Here is a 26,468-nt window from a genome sequence, read left to right as displayed (position 1 = left end):
GACCTGCCCTAACACAGCTTAAAAGCGAGCCTCAAAAGGATCGAACCGATTCCAAATAACCATGCCCCAGAACAAAGCACAAAAATATTTAAAGGAAGATGACAAAATCTAACATACAACAACATAAAATTCACCATGTCTAGCATCCAACCAAAAATTATCAGACATTCATAAAAACAAGAAGATACAACCCATAACCAGGGGGAGAAAATCAACAAATAGACCCAGAATGACATAAATGATAGAATTAGCAGATAAGGATGTTAAAACAGCTGTTATAAATATATTCCATATTGTTTGAGAATATATAAACACAATGATGAAAGAAATGGAAGATATAAAAAAAGACCCAGATAGAACTTCTAGAGATTAGAGATACCTGTAATGAAAGATGCACTGAATGGGATTAAGAGTAAATTAGACACTACAAAGGAAAACAACAAGAGAAACTATCCAAAATAAAACACGAAGACAATAAAAAATGAATAAGATATAAATGAGCTGCAGGATGACCTCAAATGGTCCAATTTATCTGTAATTGGAGGAGAATAATGAGGAAGAATTTATTTTCAAAGAAATAATGGCTGAAAATTTTCCAAGTTAGATGAAACTACATAAACCTACAGATCCAAGAAACTTAATGAGACCCAAACAGAAGAATTATGAAAATAACCACACCAAGGCTCATCATAATCAAATTGCAAATTCTGATCTGCAACACTATCCTCTGTTTTCTTGGATTCTGTATCTGACTTTCTGGCATCCGTTCATCTCAGGGCCATTTGTATTAAATGTTCTTTCTTATTTTCTGTATTCTTGATGCTCTGGCATTGTGGCCTTGCTGACTGGGGAGAGACTGCCCCTGCCGGGCTCGCCAGTTCTTAGAGATAGCAAAGGTCCGCCTGAGAGACTGCCTTTCAACCAGTCTAACCAATCCAGAGCCCACACCCCCAACCATCTCCTCAACAAACTCTCACCCACCAAAGCAATATTCCCTCTGCCCTAAATCCCTCTAGGGCCACGCACCAGACAACTAGGGACAGCTCCTATACCTCAAAGATCATGGGGATTATTCTAACTAGCCAGTCCTAAACTGTGTTTCCTGCCCTGCCTGGTCTTCCCACAGAAACACAATGAAGACTCTAGCCTACGCCTTCCCCTGGATCTTTCTGCCTCCTGACCAACGTTGGTGCCAAACCACGTGGCTCTGTGTGGCCTGGCATGCCCCCTTCTCTCAGGAATGTTAAGTAATAAAACTTCTTGCAATGCCATCAACCTCTCCATGCTGTCACTCAATCACCTCTGTAAACTAAAAATCCTATGGGTACAAATTGAGATAATCACCTCTTAAGGTCTCCATTCCTCCAACCAAGCCTCTCCAAACTGTGAGATTACTATACTTAAATTCAGTGCTCATCAACTCTCTACTACTCAAAGACTTTCTTTCTTTCCTTCTCTTCTCCTCTTCTTTTTTCTCTTCTCTCTCTTCTCCTCTCCTTTCTTTTCTCTGACAGCGTCTCGCTCTGTTACCCAGGCTACAGTGCAGTGCCGTCATCGTAGTTCCCTGCAACCTCAAACTCTTAGGCTCTAGCAATCCTCTTGCCCCAGCCTCCTGAGTACTTGGGACCACGTGCCATTATACCCAGCTAATTTTTCTATTTTTAGTAGAGATAGGGTCTTGCTCTTGCTCAGGCCGGTCTTGAACTCCTGAGCTCAAGCGATCCTCCCACCTCGGCCTCCCAGAGTGCTAGGATTACAGGCGTGAGCCACCACACGGGGCCCTCAAAGACTTTCAATAGCTTCCCATTGTCTATCAAATAAAATGTCCGGATCTATTTCTTTAAAACAAATCTATTTCTTTAAAACATTAACTCCCCAAAGGCACCTAAAATATAGTAAAACATGTAGAAAATGAGCTTCATGGTATTTCTTACGTATTCCTGATGAAACAGTCTTAAAACTTGTATGTAGATCTATCAACCTGAGTGTGCCGGCTGCCATTTCTATCCCACCATTCCATGACCCTGGGCACAGCACAGGCCCTGGGCTGCTGGGTCTGGGTCCGGCGGGAGGCACAGGCCTCACTCCCAGCACGGCCTCTCCATCTTCTCCAACATTGTCCCACCACTTTAATTCTGAATTATCAATCCCCAAATCAAAAACAGGGGATCGATTTTCCTTCACAGAAGAAATGATTTTATTCCGTTTGAGAAAAGTTTGCCTGGCAAAGTGATTTTCCCATGGGACCCTGCACCCTGTCTGGTTAAGTTATGGTGACAGAGGTTAGAGAAGCCTGTGGCCCTCAGTGGCATAGCTTTCAGCACAAACATTTGGCGGGAAAAGCATGATCAATATGTTTCCTGTAGCAAAGGTTCAGAAGTTCTTTTTATCCTGAAGATCATTTTGGTCTCTAAGAAAACATTTAATTCTGAAGATAATTTAAATGTGCTAATTAAACCCTCGGCAAATTGTTTTTTCACACGACTGAGAGGAGAAAGAAACTGGGAGCCTGGCTCAGGCACTCTTTGGTCACGCTCCCCTCCTCTTACGTGGCATCTAGGCCTGACGTGTCAGACGCCATAACCGTCCCGAAGCTGGGCATCCAGGCAGCGTGTTTCCTCCCTGTCCAGACTTCTCGAAGGCCGAAGGCCCAGCTGCCTCAGCCCCTCCCCAACCCTCCCTGCGACCCAGCAGACTGACTCCCAGGCAGCAGTAGGCTCTCGGCCCGTCCCATGGGCCTACCCCACCCGCAGCACCGCTGTCATTTTGTCAGGGGAAGGGACAGCAAACCTCAGGCCCCTTCCTCCCTCCGGTACCAGACCCCTCTTTTTATGGCCTTTCACAGCAAGAGTCACCTCTAGGCCACAGCCTTGTGCTCTAGCTCTAGAGTCCCCAAGAATGGAGTCAGGGAAGCAGCAGGAACAACACCGTATTTCAGGTGCACACAGGGGCCACTGCTCTCAGCAGTGCCAGCCTGACCGCTGCTCGGCCTCAGATGCAAGGACCTCGGTGACAGGCGCTCACCCTTCTCTCCAGACACTGGCCAGCAGGAGCTCGTTCCAAGAATGCTGGCCTGGAGCATGCAGGTAGCCACAGTGGGCAGTGGCCCCGGGTGTTCGGCTTAAGACACGGCTGTGTGTCACACTAAGTACCCGTAGCTCTGAAGTACGAGGAATAGAAATGCTGTTTATTTAACAGTATAGCAGTTTGGATTTGGGGCTTCTTCAATCCTAGAACTGGCATTGCCTCAAAAAGGCTGATGAGGCAAATATGGAGTAGGGCTTGTTACAACTGTAATTTGTCACCCTAAAACAGGGTGACACACCAAGACTATTCCGCAGCACCGTTACCAGGGACACACAGCACAACATTTCCTTCCCCCCTCCCCGCCCCCGCTCCCGCCATAGCGGATAGGAAACCACAAGAGCCAGGTAACTCGGGCCCACCCTAGGGCCTCCCACACTGCAGGTCCCGTGGCCAAGGCCGTTCCCCTCCCTCCAAGCACGTCCAGCTTGGGGGCCCACACAGCGCTGCCGTGGAGTCGCTCTCAGCCAGTCCACTAAATGTCTTCAAGAAACGGCCACGTGTTACGTGTAAGTGGCTCTGTCGCTGCACCCTCTGGTTGCAGGGGTGTGAGGGCGCTGGCGCTGTGGATCCTGCGCCCTTGGAGTAGGCGAGGCCGCTTTCCAGGGCCAGTGTGATCCAGAACACTCTGGTGGCGTCCTCCGTCCCGGGAAATGAAATGTAGCAGCCCTAGGGTATGGCTCGTGGCAGCCGATCGCGCCAAGCTGCTACAGCCAGCTGATTCTTGAAAAACAGCAGCTTAGTCCCCCGCGTGCGTGGTCGGACTGAACTGGCCGTCTGAAGAGGTGACAGTTGGCACTGGAACCACTAATCTGGGGGCTTGCCCTGGAACTGGACCCAGTGCCATTGAGCCATTGGGGATGTTGGTTGTGTTCAAGCTATTAAGGGTCTCGCTAGTAGCTTGCATTTTAAAATAAATTAAATAAAAGACTGGCAAAACAACCCCAATTAGAAGCATGATAAAAACAGCATTCCACCACTGAATTCCACAGTCTGCACCATTGGTCCGTGTCTTTGGAGGGGCTGGGAGCAGTGGCTGATTGGAGGTCTCTACGCAGCAGCTTTCTCGCAGAAAGGTTTCTGACTGCACCGCACGCTCAATATTCTGGTCAATTTCCTTAAAGAAATCTGTCAGTCGGCTGGGTCCAGCGTCAGGGCCTGCAGCTGCTCTGTCTGGATCCGGCAGTTCCACGGTCACTTTGGTCTCTGAAGATGGGCTCGGGAGGGGTTTTAGTTCTTTGTGGGTCTCTGTTAGGATCCCGTGGTTTTTCACTGGAATCTTAATAGATTTCAAAGCGTACAAGTCCTGCTCTCTGATGAAGTTGTTGACTTTCTTGATATCTGCAACCTAGGAAAGCCGGGAAGACAAACATCAAGTGAAGCTCCCGAAATATGTGAAACTCCTTGAAACTAGTATCTAAAAGTGGCTCTTAACCTTGCTGGGTGATGATCCAAGCCTACTTCACTTAAGAATCTGACGAAGACTCGAAAACTGCACCTACGCACAGAATTAGTTTAGGCTGAATAACTTTGTTTTTTGGCTTCCACACAGCCTTGATATGTAGCTTAATAATCAAATTTCCCTATAGATTCAAACGTTTGAACAATTTAAGATCAGTTTTAGAAAACGGATTTACTTTTAACTGTTTAAAGTGTGACTGCAACAAAATGCTTTTAGGTGAAACACGATCATGGCACTAAAATGAACACTGTAGCCCTTTCTACTTCTTTAACTTTTGAGGCAACAGTGCCCCCGTCTGCCTGGCTTCCCTCTCCTACCAGAACCAAACTAAGTAGCGGCCAGACGTTAGCATGTGCCAAACGCAAAGCCTCAGCCAGCTCTACAGACACACTCAGAAGCTACTTTACCTGTAATAACGTTTTGAGAGATGTGCCCTCAGGATTTCCTTTCCCAGAAGTACTGCGGGACATGTAAACTTATTTTTTAAATAAAAGGGATCTACAGTTAATTGACTTTGAAGATTTCACAACACTTTTTATCATTAGAAACATACAGGGAATCAAGGCTCAAGTTGGAAGCTATGCACTGAGATCTTCTGTGCCAAAATCAGAAAAAATGAACACCGCTGTGAGTCTTATCAAGTAACAAAGTTTATGACAAACTCCTCTTCTAATCAAACATGAAGATTTAAGAAGTGGGGAAATGTAAGTCAAAAGGTAAACCCTCTCTCAGGCTAATGTTTGAAAACCTTCCAAAAACATCAGAGATGAACTCTAAAGTTTTAACTCATAAGTCCACTTACACTAGAAAATAAATACAGCCAATAAACCTTTAAATAGAGCCTCATTCAAATCAATCATTTCCACTATTTTAACTGTTTAGCAACTGCTTTTATCATTTAATTGAATTGGGGTAGGGGACATTTTTAATGTATTGCATCCTGAAACTAATGTATGAGATGCTTGAGATCTTTCTGTCTTTGTCCCTAATAAATTAAGAGCAAATTTATTTACTTCAAATAGGAACACTGATCACTCATGAGAGGTATTATATAATTCTTTATGGATTTATTAGACATCACCATGCCATGAAGCCTACTCCATCCATTCAGGTCTTTGTAGGGAAGGATTGTTTTCAGCCAATGTTCTATAAACCATATGGCATCCTAAAGAGGCTGATTATAAGAGTCAACTATAAATGTCAATATAATTTAAAGACCACTATGAGTCCTTGGAGACCACTTGTTTATTTCCCTGGGAAAGACTGCAATACCTCACACAATGTGCTTAGCTATTTGGACCTTGTTAGATAAAACATAGATACTTTAAGGAGGAAAAGATTTTTTTTTTGTTAAGTAGCTTATATAGTCTTAGAGAAGGCCATAGAAATTTGTAGCATAGTGTTAGCAAAATGAAATAAATCGTTTCAATCTAGGAGAAAATGCAGCAATTCTAGAAATACTTTCCTACTTACTTTGCCATTGTTAATCACTCTGAATGCTAAAACATAATTAAAAGAGAAAAACAGGGTTATACAGATACACAGCACACAAAAGCCAGATCATGCACTTCTAAAAGAGAAGGTAAATCTTTACTAGTCAAATAAGCTACCACCGAGAAAAGTTCAGAAAAATAAAAGGAGAAAGAAAAGCTAGCATGCCAAAGAAATCTTGGGTTCATCTGCCTGGCATTTCCAGCCCCAGTAGGTCTAAAATAAAATGTGCTCAAAAGAAAAGAAAAAGGTTTCAGAACTTTAGTGGAGAAACAAGGAAGAGTAGAAGTACTCTGCAGGGAGGGGAACGCATCCCTCTTCATGAGCCCAGGGTTCAGACCTAAAGGTACTTCTAGCTGCCTTCCGTCTCTGGCTGAATGGGGGAGTCCTCTGCTGCTACAACAGGGCTCCCTCTCCTGGTCACCTGGCGGGAGTCAGGAAGGGCAGCAAGGGCCCCACCCTGCAGAGCACCAGAGGGGTGTCTTACTTTGCAGCCATACTGCAGAGCCAGCTTGTTGAGGCTGTCCTCCTGGGCCAGCTCCCGCTGCAGCAGCACCACGTCGCCTGCTCCTGGCTGGTGAGGGTGGTGAGCACCGCTCTTCTGGAGTTCCTTGCCCCGGGGTCGCAGAACCACACGGTGTGACTCTTCCTCGGAGGAATCCCCCGAGTCCCCACTGCCATTCTTAAACATGTAAACATGGCTGGTCGGAGTCCTGCAGACAACAGCTGGGCCTTGGAAGGTCTTGGTTAACACTTCCTTCTGCCTCATTTTCTTAAATGAAAACCAAACCCCAGAGTTAATTACATATAAGGCATAGTTATCCTTTTACGGCCTCATTAAAGAGAAGTGTCTTCTAGTTAGAGATTACTCCTTTCCCTAATGATGGCAAATACTCAACAAATACCATCAGTACAAAAAAGAATGTGCTCATGTTGGCTAAAATGGAAGAAGATAAATACTGTTTTTTTTCTAGTTGCATACTGTTTGTGCAGAAAACAAAAGAATCCCCCCCCTTCTTCTCCCCTCACTCCTTATCTATAGCTGTTTCTCTCCCAAATCCACCTATGTAAAGACACAATTTCTATTTTTGGTCTCAGAGTTGTACAGAAGTGGTTGGGATCCTTGCAATGAAAAGTAAGGACTGTTCCCAGCTTCCTTGCACCAAAAAATTTAAACTCAGAACCTTTGTACAAGAAATTCTTACTGAATACTTTGTGTTCCAAAGCATCCTCACTAAGAAGGTCAATAGTAAGGACACTTAGAAGAACTATGAGACTAAAATGCTCTTATTTTGACACAGCTTGACTTATATAGCACGTGGGGCAAGTTCAGGGGAAAATGCCTGTCACACTGAGAAATTCGTCCCGTTTCCTCACAGGTCACTTTGCAGTCATTACATCCCCATGTCTGGTTTTTATTTTCACCTTGAGCCAAGTGCCAAAGCCACAATACACTCTTCCCCTCTCCAAATTGTCCGGATGAAATTCCAGAAATGAAATCTCCAACAGGAGGATTGACAACCACTGGGGAGCGGCCCATTTCGTGACAGCCCGTGGCCCCAGCGCGAACCCCACCCCGCCCCGCCCAGGCCCTCGGGGGCCACCGCCCCGACACCCACACCTCTGAGCTGGGTCCACCCGGAGGAGGAGGGAGGCGACCGGGCCTCCTCGGGAGGCTGAGGATCACCTGCTGGACCTCGGCGGCAGCCCGAGATCGGGGCCCGGCTTTCGCGTCCGAGCTCAGGTCCTGCGAGGGGCTCCAGCCGCTCTCGGGCCGGTTTCCCCCGTAGCCCCTTCCGTGAAAGCAGGGGGTGCCTCAGCAGGAGCTGACATAAAGACGGGGAGAGGCCCGCCCCTAGGCTTACACGGGCGGAGTTCCAACCTTCCACAAAGGCACGACCTCCGACCTCTGAGCTCCAACCCTTGCAACCTGGGGCCAGCCCTCGACAGTCGCGGTCACGGCCCCTCCAGCTGCGGGAGGGTCGCTTAGGAGACCGGGGAGTGGCGGCCTGCCCCCGAGCCGAGGAGTGAGGCCAGGACCCCGTGCCGCCATGAGCCCCCAGCCAGGACCGCGGTTCCCTCCTCCAGGCCCCGGTACCTCAGCCTCCAGGCTCCGCCGCAACCCACCGCCGCCGCGCCTGCCAATTGGCTGCGAAAATCAGCAGGCCGCAGGGTGGGGCCTGCGAGGCAGCCAATGAAATCAGCGTTGGGCGGGCACTGATACGAGCCAAGCTGTGCTGAGAGTTCAGCAGGGGACCAGCAGGGCCCGGGGCGGGGCGGGGCTGGGGGCGGGGCCTCAGGTGGGGCGGGGCTCAGCTCCGGGACTTGACCCTCGCCCCGCCCTCCTGCCTGCCCGGCCTGCGCCCGCGTCTGCCCCGGGCCGTAAAGCACTTTAACTCCTCCTTCCCCAAGTTCACAGCTTTCTGCTGAGCCTCAGCTTTCTCACCAGTAGAAGAGGCCTTTGACCCCGCGTGTGTGTAATGATCTGTATTCGGGGACGGATTCCCAGTAGAGTGGGTGGCCCCGAGACCTCCCGCGGGGAAAGGGCTCCTCTGGCTGGGCCCACGTGGGCGAGGGGGTCTTTCTGCGGGGTCTGGCGTCCGAGCCTTTGAGGGCCGGGCCTGAGGGGGAGTTTGCCCTGCCCCGCCGCCCCGATAAGCAGGAAAAATCCACGAATTTTAGTAAAACATTGACCCCCGACGACACGGACCAAAAAAAGGTAAGTAATATTTATCAAATATCCAGTGATGGACATTTGATAAATGGTAAAACTGATATTTAAAATGATTGAAAAGTGATATGATAGAAATGATTTTTAAATGATATTAAAAAATTGAATAAAAATGGAAGAATTCTCACACACTAAGGTGCAAAGGTTTAAAACTTCTGCTTCAAAAGGGAATCCAAAATTAAAAAGCAGATAATCTGGGGAAAATAAATGTAACACGACAAAGGATTAAGATACTTAATTGAGAGAGAGAGACACCAAATGTGTAAGAAAGATGCTAAAACCTCTGTAGATCAATGGGTAGAGAACATGAGCAGATAATTAACGGAAGAATTCAAATGGTCAACAGGGGGGAGAAGTTCCAGCCCACTAGCAATCACATGAAACAAGAAACAAACAGATTAAAACAAGATCTCAGAAACCCTTTCTATGGCTTTCCATCCCACTTAGAATAAAAATCAACCCTGAGGCCTCAGATAAGCCACTTTCTCACTGAGGCCCGTCCACCCCCCTACATAGGTGCTTCCTCTGTGCTCTGTCAGAACATGATTTCTTTATAGTCCTTCCCAGCTAATTTACTTGTTCTATTGCCCCTGGTTGTCACCTGCTTCTTTCACCATTCAACTTCCAATGCCCAGCTCAGTGCAGGCACCGAGTAGTGCTCATTTAATATTGGCTCAATAGGAGAGACATTCTGTGACTTGACCTGAGATACACAGGTGAGAAGTGGCAGCACCGAAATCCAAATCCTGGTGTGTCTACTCCAGAGGCCCAGCTGTCGGCCACCAGCTATACTTCTTTCTGGCCCAAGGCGACTGGCCATGGCATGGTGGATTTGGGAAGTCCAAGAGTAAGAATTTAAAAGTATGATTAACGGCAAGAGAAGTCAGAACAGAATTTGTAAAGCTGCATTATTGTAGCCACTCCCTGATCAGTTATGGTTGTTTCATTCATTCAGCACGTCCAATAAAAAGCAAATCCAGACTTAGTAGGCACAAACTTTATTCCAAAGGGTTATTGCAAGGTGGGGAGGAGGGACTGTTGCAATGGGGAGAATACTCTGTAAGCTCTGAGACCATCTCCAGAGTTAGAAAGAGTTTTTCTTTTCTAGAGAGGAGTAAGCAAAGCTAGAAAGAATGTGGTGTGAGAGGGGGATGAAAGAGCAGTGGATCACATAGTAGAGAATATTCTACCTCTCAGGAAAGGCTGTTTGCTGGCTTAGGCTAAGGGTGGAACAAAATTTATTCAGAGGCCTGGGGGAAGGAGGGAACCCTAACCCAATTTTGGGTACCAAGCATTTAGTTCCAACTAATTGCTGGGAACAAGCAATTCTGCTTATTATTGTGAACTAAAATGAAATGTTAATCCCCCCGACTGAATGGACCCCTCTTGGCCAAGGGGACCTCAGAAATACCCTAAAGCTAAGTTGGCCATGAGAAGGGAGGTCAGACACACCTCATCATGCTCCTCCGTTCTTGGAGTTATGCTTTGCTTTGCAGGGTGGGGCCCTTGCTGCCCTTCCTGACTCCTGCCAGGTACCCAGGAGAGGGAGGCCTGTTGTAGCAGCAGAGGACTCCCCCATTCAGCCAGAGATGGAAGGCAGCTGGAAGTACCTTTAGGTCTGAACCCTGGGCTCATGAAGAGGGATGCGTTCCCCTCCCTGCAGAGTACTTCCACTCTTCCTTGTTTCTCCACTAAAGTTCTGAAACCTTTTTCTTTTCTTTTGAGCACATTTTATTTTAGACCTAATGGGGCTGGAGATGCCAGGCAGATCTACCCAAGATTTCTTTGGCATGCTAGCTTTTCTTTCTCTTTTTATTTTTCTGAACTTTTCTTGGTGGTAGCTTATTTGACTAGTAAAGATTTACCTTCTCTTTTAGAAGTGCATGACCTGGCTTTTGTGTGCTGTGTATCCGTATAACCCTGTTTTTCTCTTTAATTATGTTGTTAGCACTCAGAGTGATTAACAATGGCAGAGTAAGTAGGAAAGCATTTCTAGAATTGCTGCATTTTCTCCTAGATTGAAACAATTTATTTCATTTTGCTGACACTGTGCTACAAATTTCTATGGCTTTTTCTAAGGCTTTATAAGCTACTTAATAAGAAAATCTTTTCCTCCTTAAAGTATCTGTTATTTATATACTAAATGCATTGTGTGGGGTATTTCGGTCCTTCTCAGGGAAGTAAGCAGGTGGGTCACCAGGGACTCGAGTCCCCAAGATGGAGGCGAGGGGCATTCTTCCAAGTACAGTCAGTGCTCTGTATCTGTGAGTTCTGCGTCTGTGGGTTCAACCAACCGTGGATTGAAAATGTAGTTTGGCCCACGATGGTTGTGTCTGTACAGACTTTTATCTTGTCATTATTCCCTAAACAATACAGTATAACAACGCTTTCTATAGCATTTACATTGTATTGGGAATTTTAAGTAATCTAGACAGGATTTAAAGTGTACGGGAAGATGTACACAGATCATATGCAAATGCTAGACCATTGTATGTCAGGGACTTGAGCATCCGCAGAGTCTGGTATCCCAGGGACAACTGTACTTGAAAATCAGGGAATCCGGGTGGGGTTCAAATTCTCAAGTTTTCAAACCTAAAGACATCAAAGCTCCATTGAAATGACATGTAAAAGTTGTGGGAGTTTTTTTAATAAAGCCAAGCATACCAACAATTCCTCTCCTGGGCATTTACCCAAGAGAAATGAAAACATAAGTTCACAAAAAGACGAGTACAAGAATGTTTATGGATGCTTTATCCATAATTGCCTACATCACCTGGTGAGTGGGTCAGCACATTGTGGCACACTCACACGATAGCATCCTACTCAGCAGTAACGAGGAACTACTGACACATGCAACAACGTGAGTGGATCTCAAAAGCATCATGCTAAGGGAAAGAAACTAGATGCCAAAAGCTATATATGGTATGGCTTCCTTTCATATGACATTCTGGAATTTGCAAGACGATAGGCACAGGAATCAGATCAGTTCAGTGGTTGTCAGAGGCTGAGGCCAGGGTGCAGACAGAGAGTCAGGGGTTGTCTGCAAACAGACTCAGGAAACTTTCTGGAATGATGGAAATGGTGTAATCTCAATTGTAGTAGTGGTCAAAACTCACCAAATGGTAGACTCAAAAAGGGTGAATTTTACTGTATGTAAATTATACCTTAATGAGCCTGAGTTAAAAAGCGGGGGGGCGGGGTTCCTCAAAAAAATCAAACATGGAATTACCGTATGATCCAGCAACCCCATTTCTGGGTATATAGCCCTCCAAATCCCCCCAAAATGGAAAGTAGGGTCTCAAAGAGATATATTGCACACCCACGTTCATAGCAATGTTATTCACAGTAGCCAAGAGGCGGAAGTAACCGAAGTGTACATCAGCAGGTGAATGGAGAAACAAAATGTGGTATATTCACACAGTGAAATATTATTCAGCCTTAAAAAGGAAGGAAGTTCTGCCACATACTACAACATGGATGAACCTCGAAGATGTTATGCTACATGAAATAAGCCCATCGCAAAGGATAAATACTGTATGATTCCACTTGTACAAGGTAGCTGGAGTCATTCAAACTGTAGAGACGGAAAGCAGGCTGGGGAGAGGGAAGAGAAGGGTCTTAGGGTTTAGTGGGTACAGAGTCTCAGGTTGGAAGATGAAAAAGTTCTGGAAATGGATGGTGGTGATGGTTGCACAATGTGAATGTACTTAATCCCACAGAACTGGACACTTAAAAGTGTTAAGGTGATGTATCTTATATGTATTTTACTACAATTTTAGTAAAGGTGGAGTGGAAGAAGAGTTTACAGCAGCATATTTTTAAAAATCTCTGCATGTTCTAGTCAAGTCCTACAAGTAAGTGAGGTAGGATGTTGACCACATGGTGAGATGTGGGGCTGTGGGGACAGCCACCCCTCTCTAGAGCTGAATAGCCCAACAAGGTAGCTACTCGCCCTATGGAGCCATTGAGCCCTTGGAACGTGGCTGGTCAAATTGAGATGCGCTGTAAGTACCAACTGCACATTGGTTTTAAGAGGCTTAGTACAAAAGAAAGAATATAAAATAATTCATTTATACTTGGTATATTACTTACATGCTAAATTGACATTTTAGATATATTAGGTTACAGAAAATATTATTAAAATTAATTCCACTTGTTTCTTTTAACTTTTTTTTAATGTGGCTACTAGAAAATGTAAACTTAACATCTGTAGTTCACTTTATATATTTCTACTAGACAATGCTGCTCTGGGATTGCCCTGCAGGTGCCTGAGATCCCGCTGTTCAGAGACGTCATTTGCCGTGGTCCCTTGTTCTCTGAAGGGCCCTGGGTAATAGGCAAATACCCAGCCATTCGCAGCAGGCCCATGGTTGGCCAGGAGGGTGGCAGCTTGGCAGGGACTGGGACCACGACAGCTGGTGTGGGGATGAAAGGAGACAGAAGTTGTGCCAAAGAGACCCCTTTTGCCTCCTCAGGCTTGCCTTCCCGGACACTCCAGCCAGGATCCCTTGACTGAGGCTCTGGCACTGGGCACCCTCCATTCCCCCACGGGTCATGGGGTGCAGGAGCAGCAGGGCTGCTGCACAGGTGGAGAGTCCTGGAAGTCAGCTGAGGAGTCAGGGGCACTGGTCCCGGGGGAGGGGAGGTCCAGGTGGAAGCTGCACCCACTGGTATTTCAGAGAGCAACTAGGTGAATGGGTCGCCCAGACTGGGGCCAGAGCAGTGGTTAGAAGCAGTGCATGAAGCCAGGGGCTAGGAAATGAGGGAGATGGAAGGCCACGGGTGGCAAGAGGAGGTGAAGGAGGAGCCCTGCATTCCCCAGCCGAGCATCCAGCAGAGAAGGCTCCCAGGGTGCCCCGTGGGACCTCCAGGGTTTGCCACCTAGAGGGACTCTTTGGTTGAAGCTTTGTGTTAATGCAGATTGGGGCACAAACCTGTGAAATTGCATTGATTACAGGTTGTAGAAGCATTGATTACACACATGAGCAGGTTCAAGGTCCTGAGCTAGACTGTTCTTGCCTTAAAACAGACGTCAAGCTGATGTGTCCATAAACGCATAGTACGTGCTCAATACCGGATTGAAAACATCTTGTTATCCTCAGTGCTTAGAACTCAGAAGGGGCTCAACACAATGTTTATTTAATTAATTGGAATATATTTGACTAATGAATGCAATAACAGTGAACGGTGGCTCCTCAAGCCCTAGTGGAGCCCATCGTTGACTGAGGGGCTGCCGCGTCTCTAATAATACATTGCCCAAGACTGCGTTGCCACTGCACCCTGTGGACTCCAATTTTGTCCTACAGGAGGGAAGTGACAGGACATTGATCCATGATTTTTTTGCTGTAGTCCCATTAAGGGAAACATTTGGAACACCAATATTTTCTAGGCTTCATTTAGATTTGATGTGTTGAGTAGACACAACTTTTATTTGCTCTGGGTGTGAGTGGTTGAGTGGTGTTGGTCAGCCAGTTATAGGGTCGGAAGGCTGGGGGTATCCATTGGAATTCGGGGGAGGGAAGACAGCCCCCTTCGTTCTTCCCTTTCCAATGCTTACGACTGAGGGAAAACCTCTAATAGATTCAACACTTTAACATTTTAAAGTGAGAAATAAGGGACTCACCTTCCAATTCTTGAGCAATCTTCGGTGCAAGTGCCCATGCTTGGGTTTGAAGTCCATCTGGCTGCTCTCAGCCAAGATGCTTAAAGGGTTTGTCTCTGGCTTTCCTCTTTGCAGCTATCATCACCCCAGGATCAGAATCTGAGCCAGAACAGATTATATCCTAATGCATGCCCTGGGAGTGACCCGTACGCTGTCAGGGGGAGGTTCAGCATCTCAGATGACTGACTCTTACGACAGCGGAGAGAGTGGGGAACTAGCTTTGGCTGGTTTTAAAAGAAAGAGAATCCATACTGAAAGAGGAAGGAAAGAGAGAAAGAAAGGAGGGAGGGGAAAGGGAGAGAGGGAAGGAGGGACATTCCAAGGGAAAGACCTGAAGATCCTGACATCTGGGATTTCCTAATGACTGGCCAAGCCAAATCACTCCACAGCAGGGGTGCTTACCTGGGGTGATTTTGCTCACCAGGGGACATTTGGAGATGTCTGGAGACACAGACTGGAGTGTGTCTGTGTATTTGTGTGCCACTGATATCTACGGATGCTGCTAAACATCCTGCATTGCATAGGAATACCCCCACCTGCACCCCAACAAAGAATTGTCCAGTCCAAAATGTCAGTAGTGCCAAGACTGAGAAACCTGCCCTGCAGTGAAATTCAATGTCTACAAGCCACCACGTGCTTGACTCCTCCAAGCAGCTTTTGGTCTTTTACCTTAAACATGAGCAATCATCAATTAACAGACATTTGAAGAAAGCCTCTGACATGAATGATAGTGATCAGAACACACAGAGAAAAAGCAACTTGAGTGAAACAGATTATATATGGAGAATAAAACCTGAGCGAAAGAGAGAGAGAAAGGAAGAAAGATAAAACAAACCCAAATCCATGAAATAAGGACAGGATGCTATTTAAAAAGCAGAAACAAATAAGCAAACAAATAAGAGCTCTTGAGAATCATAAATACAACAGTAGTAATAATAAACACTAAACAGCTTAGAACAGAAAGTTGAGAAAATCTTTCAGAAAGTAAAGCAAAAATCAGAATTAGAAGATAGGAAAGTATAAGAAAATTAGGGGGCCAGTCCAAGAAGTTCAATATCAAAATACTAGGAGTATTATAAAGAAAAGACAGGGAAAATGGAGGAGAAGAAATCATTAAAACGTTTTTCAAGAAAATTCCCACATAAAGAACATGAGTATTCATTTTGAAAGGGTGAAATAGATCTATATGCAGACACATCATGGAGAAATTTTTAAATGCTAATGACAAAGAGACTATCTCACAAGCTTCCAAAGGCAATGTGAAAACCAGGTTACACTCAAATAATGGGGAATAAGAATGGCTTCAGACTGCTCATGGTCACATTGGAAGCCAGAAGACAATTGGAACAATGCCTTCAAAATTCAGAACAGAAATGGTTTTCAATCTGGAATTTTTGGATCCAGACAAACTATCAATGAAATGAGAAGATGGAATAAAGGTGTTTTGGGACATGCGGAACCACCCAGTACTGACCTCCCATATACCTTTTCTTAGGATGCTACTGAAGGATGCACACCTTCAGAACCAGGGAGTAGATCAAAAGTGATGAAAAGGCATCCAGGCCCCAGCCTGCAGAGGTGCAGGGAGGTGGCCTTGCGGTGAGTCAGATGGCTGCCACGGAAGGTTGTCTGTGTGAACACGTGTGTACACAGAGGGACACAGACACACTGGGAGGTTTTTTTTTTTTTCTGTCCTGTTTTTCTCCTTCGACAATACTGTATGTCAATTCCACCATCTTGTTCCTTTCACTGCAGCCTAACTGTCGTGGATGCTGAGGTGTGTCACACAGACCCCACTGCAGAGTAGAGACTTGTTCCCCCAGCACCAAGACACCCCAGCCTCTCCCTGGGCATGTCCCCCGGCCCAGGGAGCTGTCTCGCCTGGGGGCAGTCTGCGCCGAATGACTGCTTGGTAAAGGGACACAAAGACATGGCCCACTTTGTCTCAATTAGGGACACCTCTGAAGGCCATTCCAGCTCTGGCCCTCCCCGTGGACTGAGGGCTTTGACTCACGTGCCGGATCCTGCTCCTTACCCATGAAAGCACTCCCCTGTAAATGTCCTGCCCAAAGCCTCTATCTCAGGTGTGTCTCCTGGAATTGGACCTATGCCAGTGGGCACCAGGCGGTGTCTCAGGAAGCTGACCCTGACAGAAGATTTTGGAGCTGGATCCCCTGCTGCCCAGTGATGAAAATCCCACCTGTAGAGGTGGTTCCCCAGTAACTGCTGGTGTGCCCCCGTGGTTAACTCTCAGGTCTTGGCCGGCCTGGGCTGCTATAACAAAATACCGTAGATTGGTGACCGAAACAACTGACATTTATTTCTCACAACGCTGAAGGCTGGAAGTCCAAGCTCAGGGCACCAGCTGATCCTGTGTCTAGTGAGGGCTTGCAGATGGCCGTCTTCCTGCTGTGTCCTCACATGGTAGAGAAAGAGATCATCGCTTTTGTGTCTCTTCTTATAAGGACACTAATCCCATCATGGGGGCTCCACCCTCATGACCGAATCACCTTCCAAAATCCCCCCCTTCAAATGTCATCACAGTGGAGATGAGGGCTTCATCGTGTGGATTCTGAGAGGACACCAACATTCAGTCGGTATTAGGTGGGGTATCGGTGGAAAGAAAGTCAGCGGTGGGTGCAGTATTCCAGACTTGGGCAGCCACAGAGAAAGTAGTCATTATAAGGATTATAGAATCAAATGGCTGTTGCTGAGGACAATGAATGCACTGAAAACAGACAGTGCAAGGGTGAGAGTGACAAAGTGCCAAGTACGGAAGCCAGAGGGCCTCTTTGACAGCAGAGAATGAGGATCTCATCCTGTGCAGCTGATGAGAAGAAAAAACTGAGAATCAGGCCCTAGATTTGGTTGAAGGTGGGCAGAGCTGCAGAGAAGGTTGGATTCTCAACCCTGGCAAGCTGGCTTCATCAGGGTCAGGGCCTTGACTCAGGGGTGGGGAGAGCTGGCTGGACACACTTGGAAATCTTGAAGCCTCGTATTGCCCCGAGTCTGGGGCCTGCAGAGGGTGGCTTCCCCCGTAGAAGCTTCTGCTTTTAGATCCCATGTGTGCCTCCCTCACATCTGGCATCTAGCTCCTTCTTCTTGGGCCACCCAATGAATAACCAGGTCAAGTCTCAGCCTAATCCAGCTGGGGACATGTGAGGCCAATTAACTAACCTGCTCGTGGAGAAGTTCACGATGCTGTTAGATCATGGGCATGGAATGGTGCATTTGGTCCCAGGGGATCCCTGGGGGGACCTCGCTCACTACTTCCCTGCCAGGTGCAGCATCTGTGGCCTGAGCAGGGCATGGTGACCAGGGGCTCAGACCCCTTTGGGATCTGCCCAGTGGAGGAGTTGGCTGATGCTGAGGGGGAATCTGGAATGGGTTTTAGAGGAAGAAATTGATGGGTATCCGCTGGGGCCTTGTGAGCAGCTGGTGCTCTCTAGAAGCAGGGACCAGCCAGAATCTTAAAGGACCTGTTCCCAGATGAAGCGAACTTACCACACGAATTTAGTGGACCCCAGTGGCACAAGGGGTGGACAGTAGTGGACACTACAGAGTCCTGCTCAGACTCCCCCAGCTCCAAGACTGTTGGTCTCTGTGGCTCAGAGCTGAGTCTCTCTGGGAATCGCTGCCTGCTGACGGCTGCTTCGCTCAAGGTTAAGTCCCAACTGGGATGAAACCACAGCCAACAGCTGGTAATGTGGACACACCAGGGCCTGGCCTTGTGCTCAGTTCATGTCCACTCTGAAAGCCTGTTCAGCTCAAGTTCTCCACGGGTCCGCAGAGACCTCTCTTGTACAGGTAATTCCCAAAGCACTTCCCGATAACCCTACTGTTCACCAATCTCAGTCTTAGGTTCTGTTTCCTGGGAATCAACCCGGAGAAGATACTCAAGGTATGAATGAACCTTAACTCATCCAACCATTTCCCTGCCAGTGGCATTCACTTTGTTTTCTATTTTCCAGTATAAACATTGCTATAGTTAACATCCATGCTAGTATAGCCTACATGCATGTGAATTCTTTTGTTACTCTGAATTAAAGTCCCCAGAATGGGACTGCTGGATGGAAGAATATATGTAATTAAATTTTGAGGGTGCTGGCAGGTTGCTTTCCACAGATGTCATAACAATTCATGTTTCAGCAACAGTGTATTAGAGACCTCTTTCCTTGAATTTTTGTCCGCAATACATATTAACACATTTTATTTTTGATCAGTTTGACGGATACCAAGTGATACGTTGTTTATTTGCATTTTTCTAACTAGTAACAAATTTGAGTTGCATTTTGTGTTTGTCATTTGGATGACAAACATAGCAATTACTCTGTGAATTGCTATGTTAACTGGATTAAGTTCAGCTGCATATGGCAGAAAAACCACATGCTTCTGCTTGCGTATATGGTGTCAGAACTTACATGGCTACACCTAGCTGCAAGGGAGGCTGAGAAACTCTGAGTCTTTGAGTCAGGCAAATGGTTACCCTGAGTAAAATCAGGATTCTGTTACTGAAGAGAATAGGGTTAGGGGGATGATAATTGTAGTAAGCAACTAGAAATCTCTGCAGCTATAGCGGAGTTGCCTTCCTTTTGCCAATTTTTTCCATTTGGCTATTTGCCCTTAAATTTTTTTTCTTTTAAATACAGGTGGTCCTCAACTTACCATGGTTTGACTTATAATTTTTCAACTTTATGATGGTGTGAAAACCATATGCATTCAGTAGAAATTGTACTTTCAATTTTGAACTTTGATCTTTTCCTGTGCCAGCCATACGTGGTACGAGACTGTCTGTGGTGCTGGGCGACAGCATCGAGGCCCAGCTCCCAGTCCGCCACGCGATCACGAGGGTAAGTAAGTGACACTCTGCAGGGTACCGTGTTGCCGGATGACTCTGCCCAGCTGTAGCCCATGTGAGTGCTCTGAGCACAGCAGTAGGTTAGCCATATTAAATACATTTTCAACCTATGATATTTTTAACTTATGATGGGTTTAAAAGGATATAACTCTAAGGTAAGTCAAAGAGCATCTGGGTATATATATGCATGCATATATTTATATATCATTTCTGCAGAACTTTTTGGATTTTAGAATTGTAAACAAGAAATTGCGGACCTGTATTATCACCCCCATTTTACAGATGAGGAAACAGACACAGAGAGGTGAAGTAATCTGCCCAAGGTCACACAGCTGAGGTCCCAGTCAGTATTCAAAGCTGGCCGTCTAGCCTAGAGCTCTAAATCCTTGGTCTTAACAATACCCTGCTGTTTCAATGCTGCTGTTGGTTATGGGCCTGTTGTCTGGCCGGGAGATGTCAGCTGAGCCCCTTTCTGCTGAGAGGGAGCCCTCTGGCCACTGTTGCACACCCTGGCTGGGGGCTGCAGGCCCCTCACTGGCTGGCTCCCTGTCCTCCTGGGAAGAACCAGCCAGGTCTGAGGGCTCAGGGCTCACGGGTCCCTGCAAATCAACCCCAGGTGGCACCTTCCCACTTCTGCCTCCTGAAATGTGCTCCCCAGACCCCAGGTTTCCTCCTGGAAGACAGACTCAGGGTGTTCCCGGCACCAAGCCTGTGGCATTTGCTTTGCTCTGAAGCCATGGAATTATTTACTCATAGCAGGATACTTGTGCTTTTAGAAAAAGCTTAGAGTTTGCAAACTCCACACCCCTTCTCCCTTCCAGTTGTGCTGGGGAAAATGGCAGCAAAAGGGCGAGCAGGCCCCTTCCTCTCGTGGAGGTCAAGGCCAGGCCCCCGTGCTCTGGCTCGTCTGCCGAGAGCCGTGTCTCCCCTTTGCTGGCGCTCCGCATGCTACAGACATGAGGCCCAGATGTCCCCATCCTCCTGCAGGGACGCCTGCCCCGGGGCCACGTCTGCTCTCAACTGGGCCATCCTCTGAGCTCTCTCCATTTTATTCTCCTGCCACCTGAAATGGTTTTTATTTTCTAGAGATCTGGATGCCAGAATTGGTAAGAGTGTTGTTAACCTACAACACGGCAACACTTGGGTTGAGAGGAATTTTTTAGCCCCCGGCTGGAGTCTACTTCTCTAAGGGTGGTGGTGGGAATGAAGAAGAACAGTCTGAGGATGTTGCTTTGGAAACCGAACCTAGTGTGGTCACGTGGAAACCATGGCACGGTCGCTCATGAGGAGTGTGAGGGGTGCCCAGGCAGGCCGTGGGCTCCCTCTCCTCCACCCTCCACTTTGGATTCTAAAATGCAAAGTTTTTCAAACTTTTTTGACCATGCCCCACGCAGTGCTTGCAACCCAGGACTCCTGTCCGAACCTAAAACTGAAATTGGTTTGGGAGGATCCATGGCCGCCCTTCCCAACTAGGATGGTGCCCTGTGCTGCGTTCCATCCTGCTCCATTTTGTAAATTGCTGGGTGTGGCTTACTCAATTGATTTCATGCCCCGTGGATTAGGATGTCATTAAGAGTTGGAAAAACACTACCTTTGGCTGGCAGCCCTTTGAGGATGGGCCCTCCGTTCCTTGCCTTAGGCCTGGCACGCCACAGATACTGCTGAAGCTTTGAGGACCTTAGCGAGGGGTTGAGGAAGGAGGCCAGAGGGAGGATTTTGTGAGGTGTTACCATAATGAGAATTAGGAAACTTAGGGTGTGTCCCTGTTTGCCCCGACTGCAAGGAAGTACTGAGCAAAATTGAAAGCTTAACCCAGAGAGTTTAAGAGTTAAAGTTTAGCCAGAGAGTTAAGTTTAACTCATAGCTTTTAAAAAAATTTCATTAACATATTACATGTCAGTTTTGTGAGGTGCCTCATGTTCTTCTCGAAAGAACTGGATATTTATAAACAAACCCAGGCAGCAATCAGCAAACAGTTGCCAATTTGTATGCATTTTCCTAGGTTTCTATTCGGGCCCATTTCTCGGCCTGGCAAAGGCCATGTTCCCAAGCCTCTTGCATAAAAAAGAATCTCTCCCCGAGTCCCCGGATGCCATCTCTGCTAGAAAAGGCAGAGCTCATCTCTATCAAACCCAAAGGTTTGAACCTTGAACCCCAAACGTTCAAGCCTCCAGCTAGGCTGCTGCCCTGACAATAAAGTTGTGAGAACTTCCTCCAGCACTGGAGCAAGTCACTTTGGCTGTTTGCAGCTCCCTGGGTTGCCCTGCTGTGGCCTCGGGCTGATTCACCAAACTGTTCAGTGAACTCCAGGCCGGTCCACACGCCCCTTGCCTGGATGAACCATTTGCTTTTCCCCCTTCCCCAGATTAGCTCAGAAGGGATAAACTCTGCAAGGTTAGAAGCAGGTCAGTGATACTGGGCCACGTGTTTGTATTTTTATGGGAGACAGTTGCGGACATGATCCAAAGTGTGAAACTTCAGGACCTAGTGACCAGCTAGTGGCACATCTCAGCACCCTGTAAATTAACCCATGGAAGGGGCTACCTTCTCCGTGTGTTTTTAAACTCAGCCTTAAGAAAAGGAAAATGAGAGTTTAGCTGTGTTAATGGCAATGTGTGTACCTTAGTACACCAAATGAGCACAGTCAGATGACAATAGCTAATATTATGGCAAACCTGAGAATTGCACTTGGATGCAAACACTGCTTCACAGAGGGAAGCTGTCATGAGGCAGCCCAGGCTCCTGGGTGCCCTCCTCACTCCTGCCTGCTCAGCCCGTGTCCCCTTGGGCACCGGGTCTTGTAAGTCCTGCCTGTAACTGCTCCTCTCACAGGCCTCACCTGTCTTGCTTTGTCCTCCTACAAGCACCTGCCAACCTTCTCATGTTTTCTCAAGCCTCCCCACTTTTTTTTTTCTATTTAGAACACCGCCCCCCCACTGCTTTTTTTTTTTTGTCTGCTGAAGGCGTTAGGATTTCTTTCTCAAGATGCAATTCAACTAGGACATTCTCTGCAAACATCCCCGACCCCTCCAAGAAGACTTAAGGCTCCTGTCCTGGGGACCCTATTAAAGTGTGGGTGGCCGCAGAGCATTGGGCATGAGGGGGTGGCACAGAATGCCCATGGCTGCTGCTGGGGGAGGTTATGGCTCTGTGCCCTCCAGGGAAGATGACGCAACAGGAGCATTCAAGTGCAGGCTGGACAGACCAGGCTCGCAGGGCGTGCAGCCCGCCCCGTCAGCGGGGCCCTCGTGACTCCACGCATTGCAGACCCTTAGAAGGGAGCGAAGCCTTCCACGGGGATGGCTAGAGAAACAGGACACGCAGACCTCGCCCAAGGCCTACAGTCAAGGCAGGAGGCCTGGCCCGGAAAAATACATCTTTACCTGTCTCTCCTGTGTGAAGGGAGCTGACGCCGATGGAGGAAGTCACAGCCCCTCCTTCCAGCTGGGAGGAGGGCGGCCCCATTTCAGAGCTGTTGTTCTTGCCATTCCCAACACGCCCTTTGTCATCTGCACGACGCCCAAGTTAAAGATGTTAGGTGTCATTACAGATGGCACCTGGGCTAGGCAGACCCTCCTGTTTAGTGTCCCCTTCCAGAGGTCTGTGCTGTCCATCTGTCACAGCCTCAGCCATTGCACAGACCTTTTATAGTCACGTCGAGCGCAATCCTCAGCTGTTCTCTCCATCTCCAGGGCTCAGCCTGGCGCCTCAAACGTAAACACAAGGAAAGTTTATTGATCGACTGAGTGACTGGCTGGCTGACTGAAGACAGTTTTATAACTTCCTGTTGCCTCAGGAAATTCCCACCAGGAAAAGCAGGCTTTCACACATAATCTTCCTCTGTATGCTGTGAATTTGCTATTTATTCATCTCTGTTGCACGGCTCTTCCCTGCTCCCCAGGTAGGCTGGGGTTAAGAAGCTAGTGCAGAGTCCTCTGTTAGCCTGTCCCTCCCTCCCCGACCTGGGTTCTTTAGTGACTTCCTTTCTGGCTGTTTGCTGTGGCTTCCCTCCTGGGGAGCTGCCAGGCCAGCCTTCCTTTCCTTTTGCCCTGGGAAAGGTACTTGCTCATTGGTTTTTCCCGGGAGACCTGAACTTACTCCGTAATGGAAATTTAAGCACTTTGAATTTCTTCCTGGCTTCTGCTTTATTATCTTAGGGTAAAATGATAATTTCTGTTTTTAAGGACAAGCTTTCAAATTTGTTTAAAGGCTTGAATCTAGTCGTAGTCCAATCCGGAAAGAATGATTTGTTACATTAGGATCACAGACAGACAAAACTTTAGCCTTAGAAGGAAGCTAAATATACCACTGTTGCAGTAGCAAGGCAAAAAAAAAAAGAAGGAAGCTAAATAGTATTTGGTTCTCCCTCTGCATTTGTTGAGTAAAAAAAATCTCTATTTCTTTTATATCCCATGTCTCACATAGGGGATGGGGTACAAGTTTTGGGGACATGAAGCTTATTATACAATTTTCATGCAGTATTGTCTTCTTGGTGAAAAAGGAGCAAAGTTACAAACAGAATTCAACACAGGGCCTTGGACAAGGCGGTGCGGGTGAGGGCTCCAAAGCTTGAGCTATGTTGGCTTCATGGTAAACCCGACTTGGATGGTTTATGGATGCTTTCCATTCATTCCTATCGTCATTTGACAATCAACAAGAAGAACAGTCAGTATTTACTAATGTTCTGCTCTGGGCACTTTATCTATATGACCTGTTTTGTCTCCAGGATGACCAGTGAAGAAGGTGTTGCTATCTCCATTTTATCCTATCTGTACATGACATAGATCCTTAATTTGCCCCACAGGGAGTTAAAAAAAAAAAAAACACTTATCATTCCCAATAATTCCAGCAAAAAGGCCCAGGAAGGACTTGTTGTTGGTCTGCCTTGGGTCATGTCCAGCATGTTGTGACAGTGGGCATGAAGGGTGGTGGCTCCCCTAGGGAACATCAGGACATTGTCCCAGGCCACAAAGCACTCCATGTGCTCTGAGGGTTGGTTGGATCATGAGGGGGTGAAAAGGCATTTGGCTGGGTCCGTGCTCACACGTGGAGGGCAGGGGCAGGGCTAAGACAATTACTTCCCATAACTTCATTTTAGGCAGGGTGGAAAAAGCATTGGATTCATCCCATCCACCTGTGTGACCTTGAACAAGGTTCTTGCTGTCTCCGATCCTCAGTTGGCCCACAGGAAAGGCAGAGCTAATGACATCTGCAGGTTGGCAGAGGGCAGGCAAGGTCCCCTTTTCCCAGCTCCTGCTGGAGGGGCACCCCTGAAATCTCACACTGGCTTCTCTTTCTGCCCCTGCTTCTGCTCCCCCCACCCAGCAACTCACACGATGGACAAGTTTGGGAGAAGTTAGGGGTGCTTAGCTGAACCTCTTCCACCTCTCCAGACCCTAACCCTCACATGGCTGGGAGACTGCTCCAATCTGGGCTGTGGGAACAGGAGACCATCTGTCTGCAGATACAAGCCCCACTTCTCAATTATGCTGATAAATTAATTTCTCGTTGGTTGACCCCCCATCTAACTCTCAACAGGTTCTGGGCTTGGGTGGGCAAGATGGGAGCTGTGTTTTGGGAGGAGGGTCCCTCTCAGGCCCAGTGATAACTTCCTTGTGAGCTGTTGGAAGGACAGAGTCCAGAACGTAGGAAAGCACATTTCCCCAACAAGTATTGTGCTATCCTGTTGCACGTGATTCTCCTTGTGCGGGTCCTACTTCTGGTAAAATCAGTGACCCCTTCCCTCTCAAGAATCCCGTGTGAGACTCAGGGGAACCTCAGAGTGTACTGGAAGGGTGTCGCAGGCTGGAAAGAAGGACCTTTGTGAGAAAGGGGTCAGCATGCCCTTTGTCCTGAGGGAGTCAGGGGCAGACGCCAGAGATCAGAGCTGAGGTTGGGTCCCCAGGAGGCTTCTGAACGGGGGAGTTTAGTGCTGGACAGTGGCACAGGGACGGTCAGGATGCCCAGTCATGGAGGCTCCAAGGGTCTTGAGCCCCTCCTGGTCAAGGAGGAGGCCTTGCTTGTCCCTCATGGTGACCAGCTGACAACCACTTGCCATGGGAAGGCCCTGGTGTGGGGTCTTCAGTGGCAGCAGGGACGGGGAGTTGGGGAGCCCGTGTGCCCCTCTGAAGCCAGGTGGGCGCAGACGCTGGGGCTGCTCCGAGAGGTACTTCCCTGTATTTGTGAGGTCGGCATAACTCTCCCAGTTGGCAGGCGAAGAAGGAGGCTCAGTGGGTTGCCCCAAAGAGGCCCAGCCCGCGCCTTTGACCTCACAGACTGAGGCTTTGGGAAGGAACGGACAGTGTCCATGGGTCTGGGCACTCGTCATGTAACACGTGGAGAACATCGTGCGACATGCTTTGTAAACATCCTAATTTGTTTCCAGAGCCGGGGATTTCCCAGAGAAAAGCCACCTGTTGTCGATTCCCCAGGTCTTGTAACACTTTCTCTAACTCTGCTCGGGGTGGTGGAATTTATGTCATAAAAGCAGTCTGGCGAAGGTCTGGGCTGTCCTCGTGGAGGGGCTGTCCCGATCCTCCCCTCACCATGGTGCTTGCCTTGTGTCCCCCAACAATTCATATATTGGAGTCCTGGCCCCCCGTACCTCAGAATGTGCTTCTGTTTGAAAATAAGGTTGTTGCAGGTGTAATTAGTTAAGATGAGGTGGTACTGGAGTAGGCGGGCCTGTGATCCAATGACTGGCGTCCTCATAGCGTAAGAAGGAGAAACGTGCCACAGTGAAAACGCCACAGTGAACACGAAGGCAGCGATTGGGGCGATGTTTCTGCAGGCCACGGAACGTGGCAGATTACCAGCAACCACTGGAAGTTGGACAAGAGGCCTGGAGCAGACTCTCCTTCGCAGCCCTCAGAAGGTACCAACCCTCCCTTGATCTTGGCCATCTCACCCCCCAGAACTGAGAGATACTAAATTTCTGTTGTTTAAGCCAAATGGTCTGTGGTACTTTGTCCCACAGCCCAGGCTAATCAGGCTAAACAGTTTTTTGAGAAAAATTTTGTTTTCTTGGTGTTTGTTGTTGGCGTACAGAAATACAATTGATTTTTTTTTTTCTGAGACAAGTTCTCGATCTGTTGTCCAGGCTAGAGAGCAGCGGTGTCATCACAGCTCACTGCAACCTCAAACTCCTGGGCTCAAGCGAGCCTCGCACCTCAGCCTCCTC

At 47.6% G+C, this 26,468-nt stretch overlaps 1 protein-coding gene across 3 annotated transcripts; it reads right to left on the bottom strand.

The window, feature by feature from the left end:
- Positions 1–3,456: 3,456 nt before the first annotated feature.
- LYSMD4 (LysM, putative peptidoglycan-binding, domain containing 4) lies at positions 3,457–8,162 on the bottom strand. 3 transcript variants are annotated; one of them, XM_012643718.1, is made up of 4 exons: positions 6,525–6,718; positions 6,213–6,268; positions 6,020–6,051; positions 3,457–4,432 (listed from the first exon to the last, which is right to left on the bottom strand). In XM_012643718.1, exons 1-4 carry the CDS (start codon positions 6,716–6,718, stop codon positions 3,824–3,826), a joined length of 891 nt encoding a protein of 296 aa, XP_012499172.1. In that variant the 3' UTR covers positions 3,457–3,823. The 3 variants fall into 3 exon arrangements, with proteins under 3 accessions (XP_012499172.1, XP_012499170.1, XP_012499169.1); XM_012643716.1 differs by lacking the exons at positions 6,020–6,051; positions 6,213–6,268 and adding an exon at positions 8,136–8,162 and having other exon boundaries at positions 6,525–6,809; XM_012643715.1 differs by lacking the exons at positions 6,020–6,051; positions 6,213–6,268 and adding an exon at positions 7,725–7,751 and having other exon boundaries at positions 6,525–6,809.
- Between the last annotated feature and the right edge of the window lie 18,306 nt (positions 8,163–26,468).

The sequence above is a fragment of the Propithecus coquereli genome, unplaced genomic scaffold (assembly GCF_000956105.1).
Source record: "Propithecus coquereli isolate 6110/MARCELLA unplaced genomic scaffold, Pcoq_1.0 Scaffold20, whole genome shotgun sequence".
Lineage (NCBI taxonomy): Eukaryota > Metazoa > Chordata > Mammalia > Primates > Indriidae > Propithecus > Propithecus coquereli.
The sequence above is the reverse complement of the archived record's forward strand: the minus strand, read 5'-3'. Positions and strand labels throughout refer to the sequence as shown.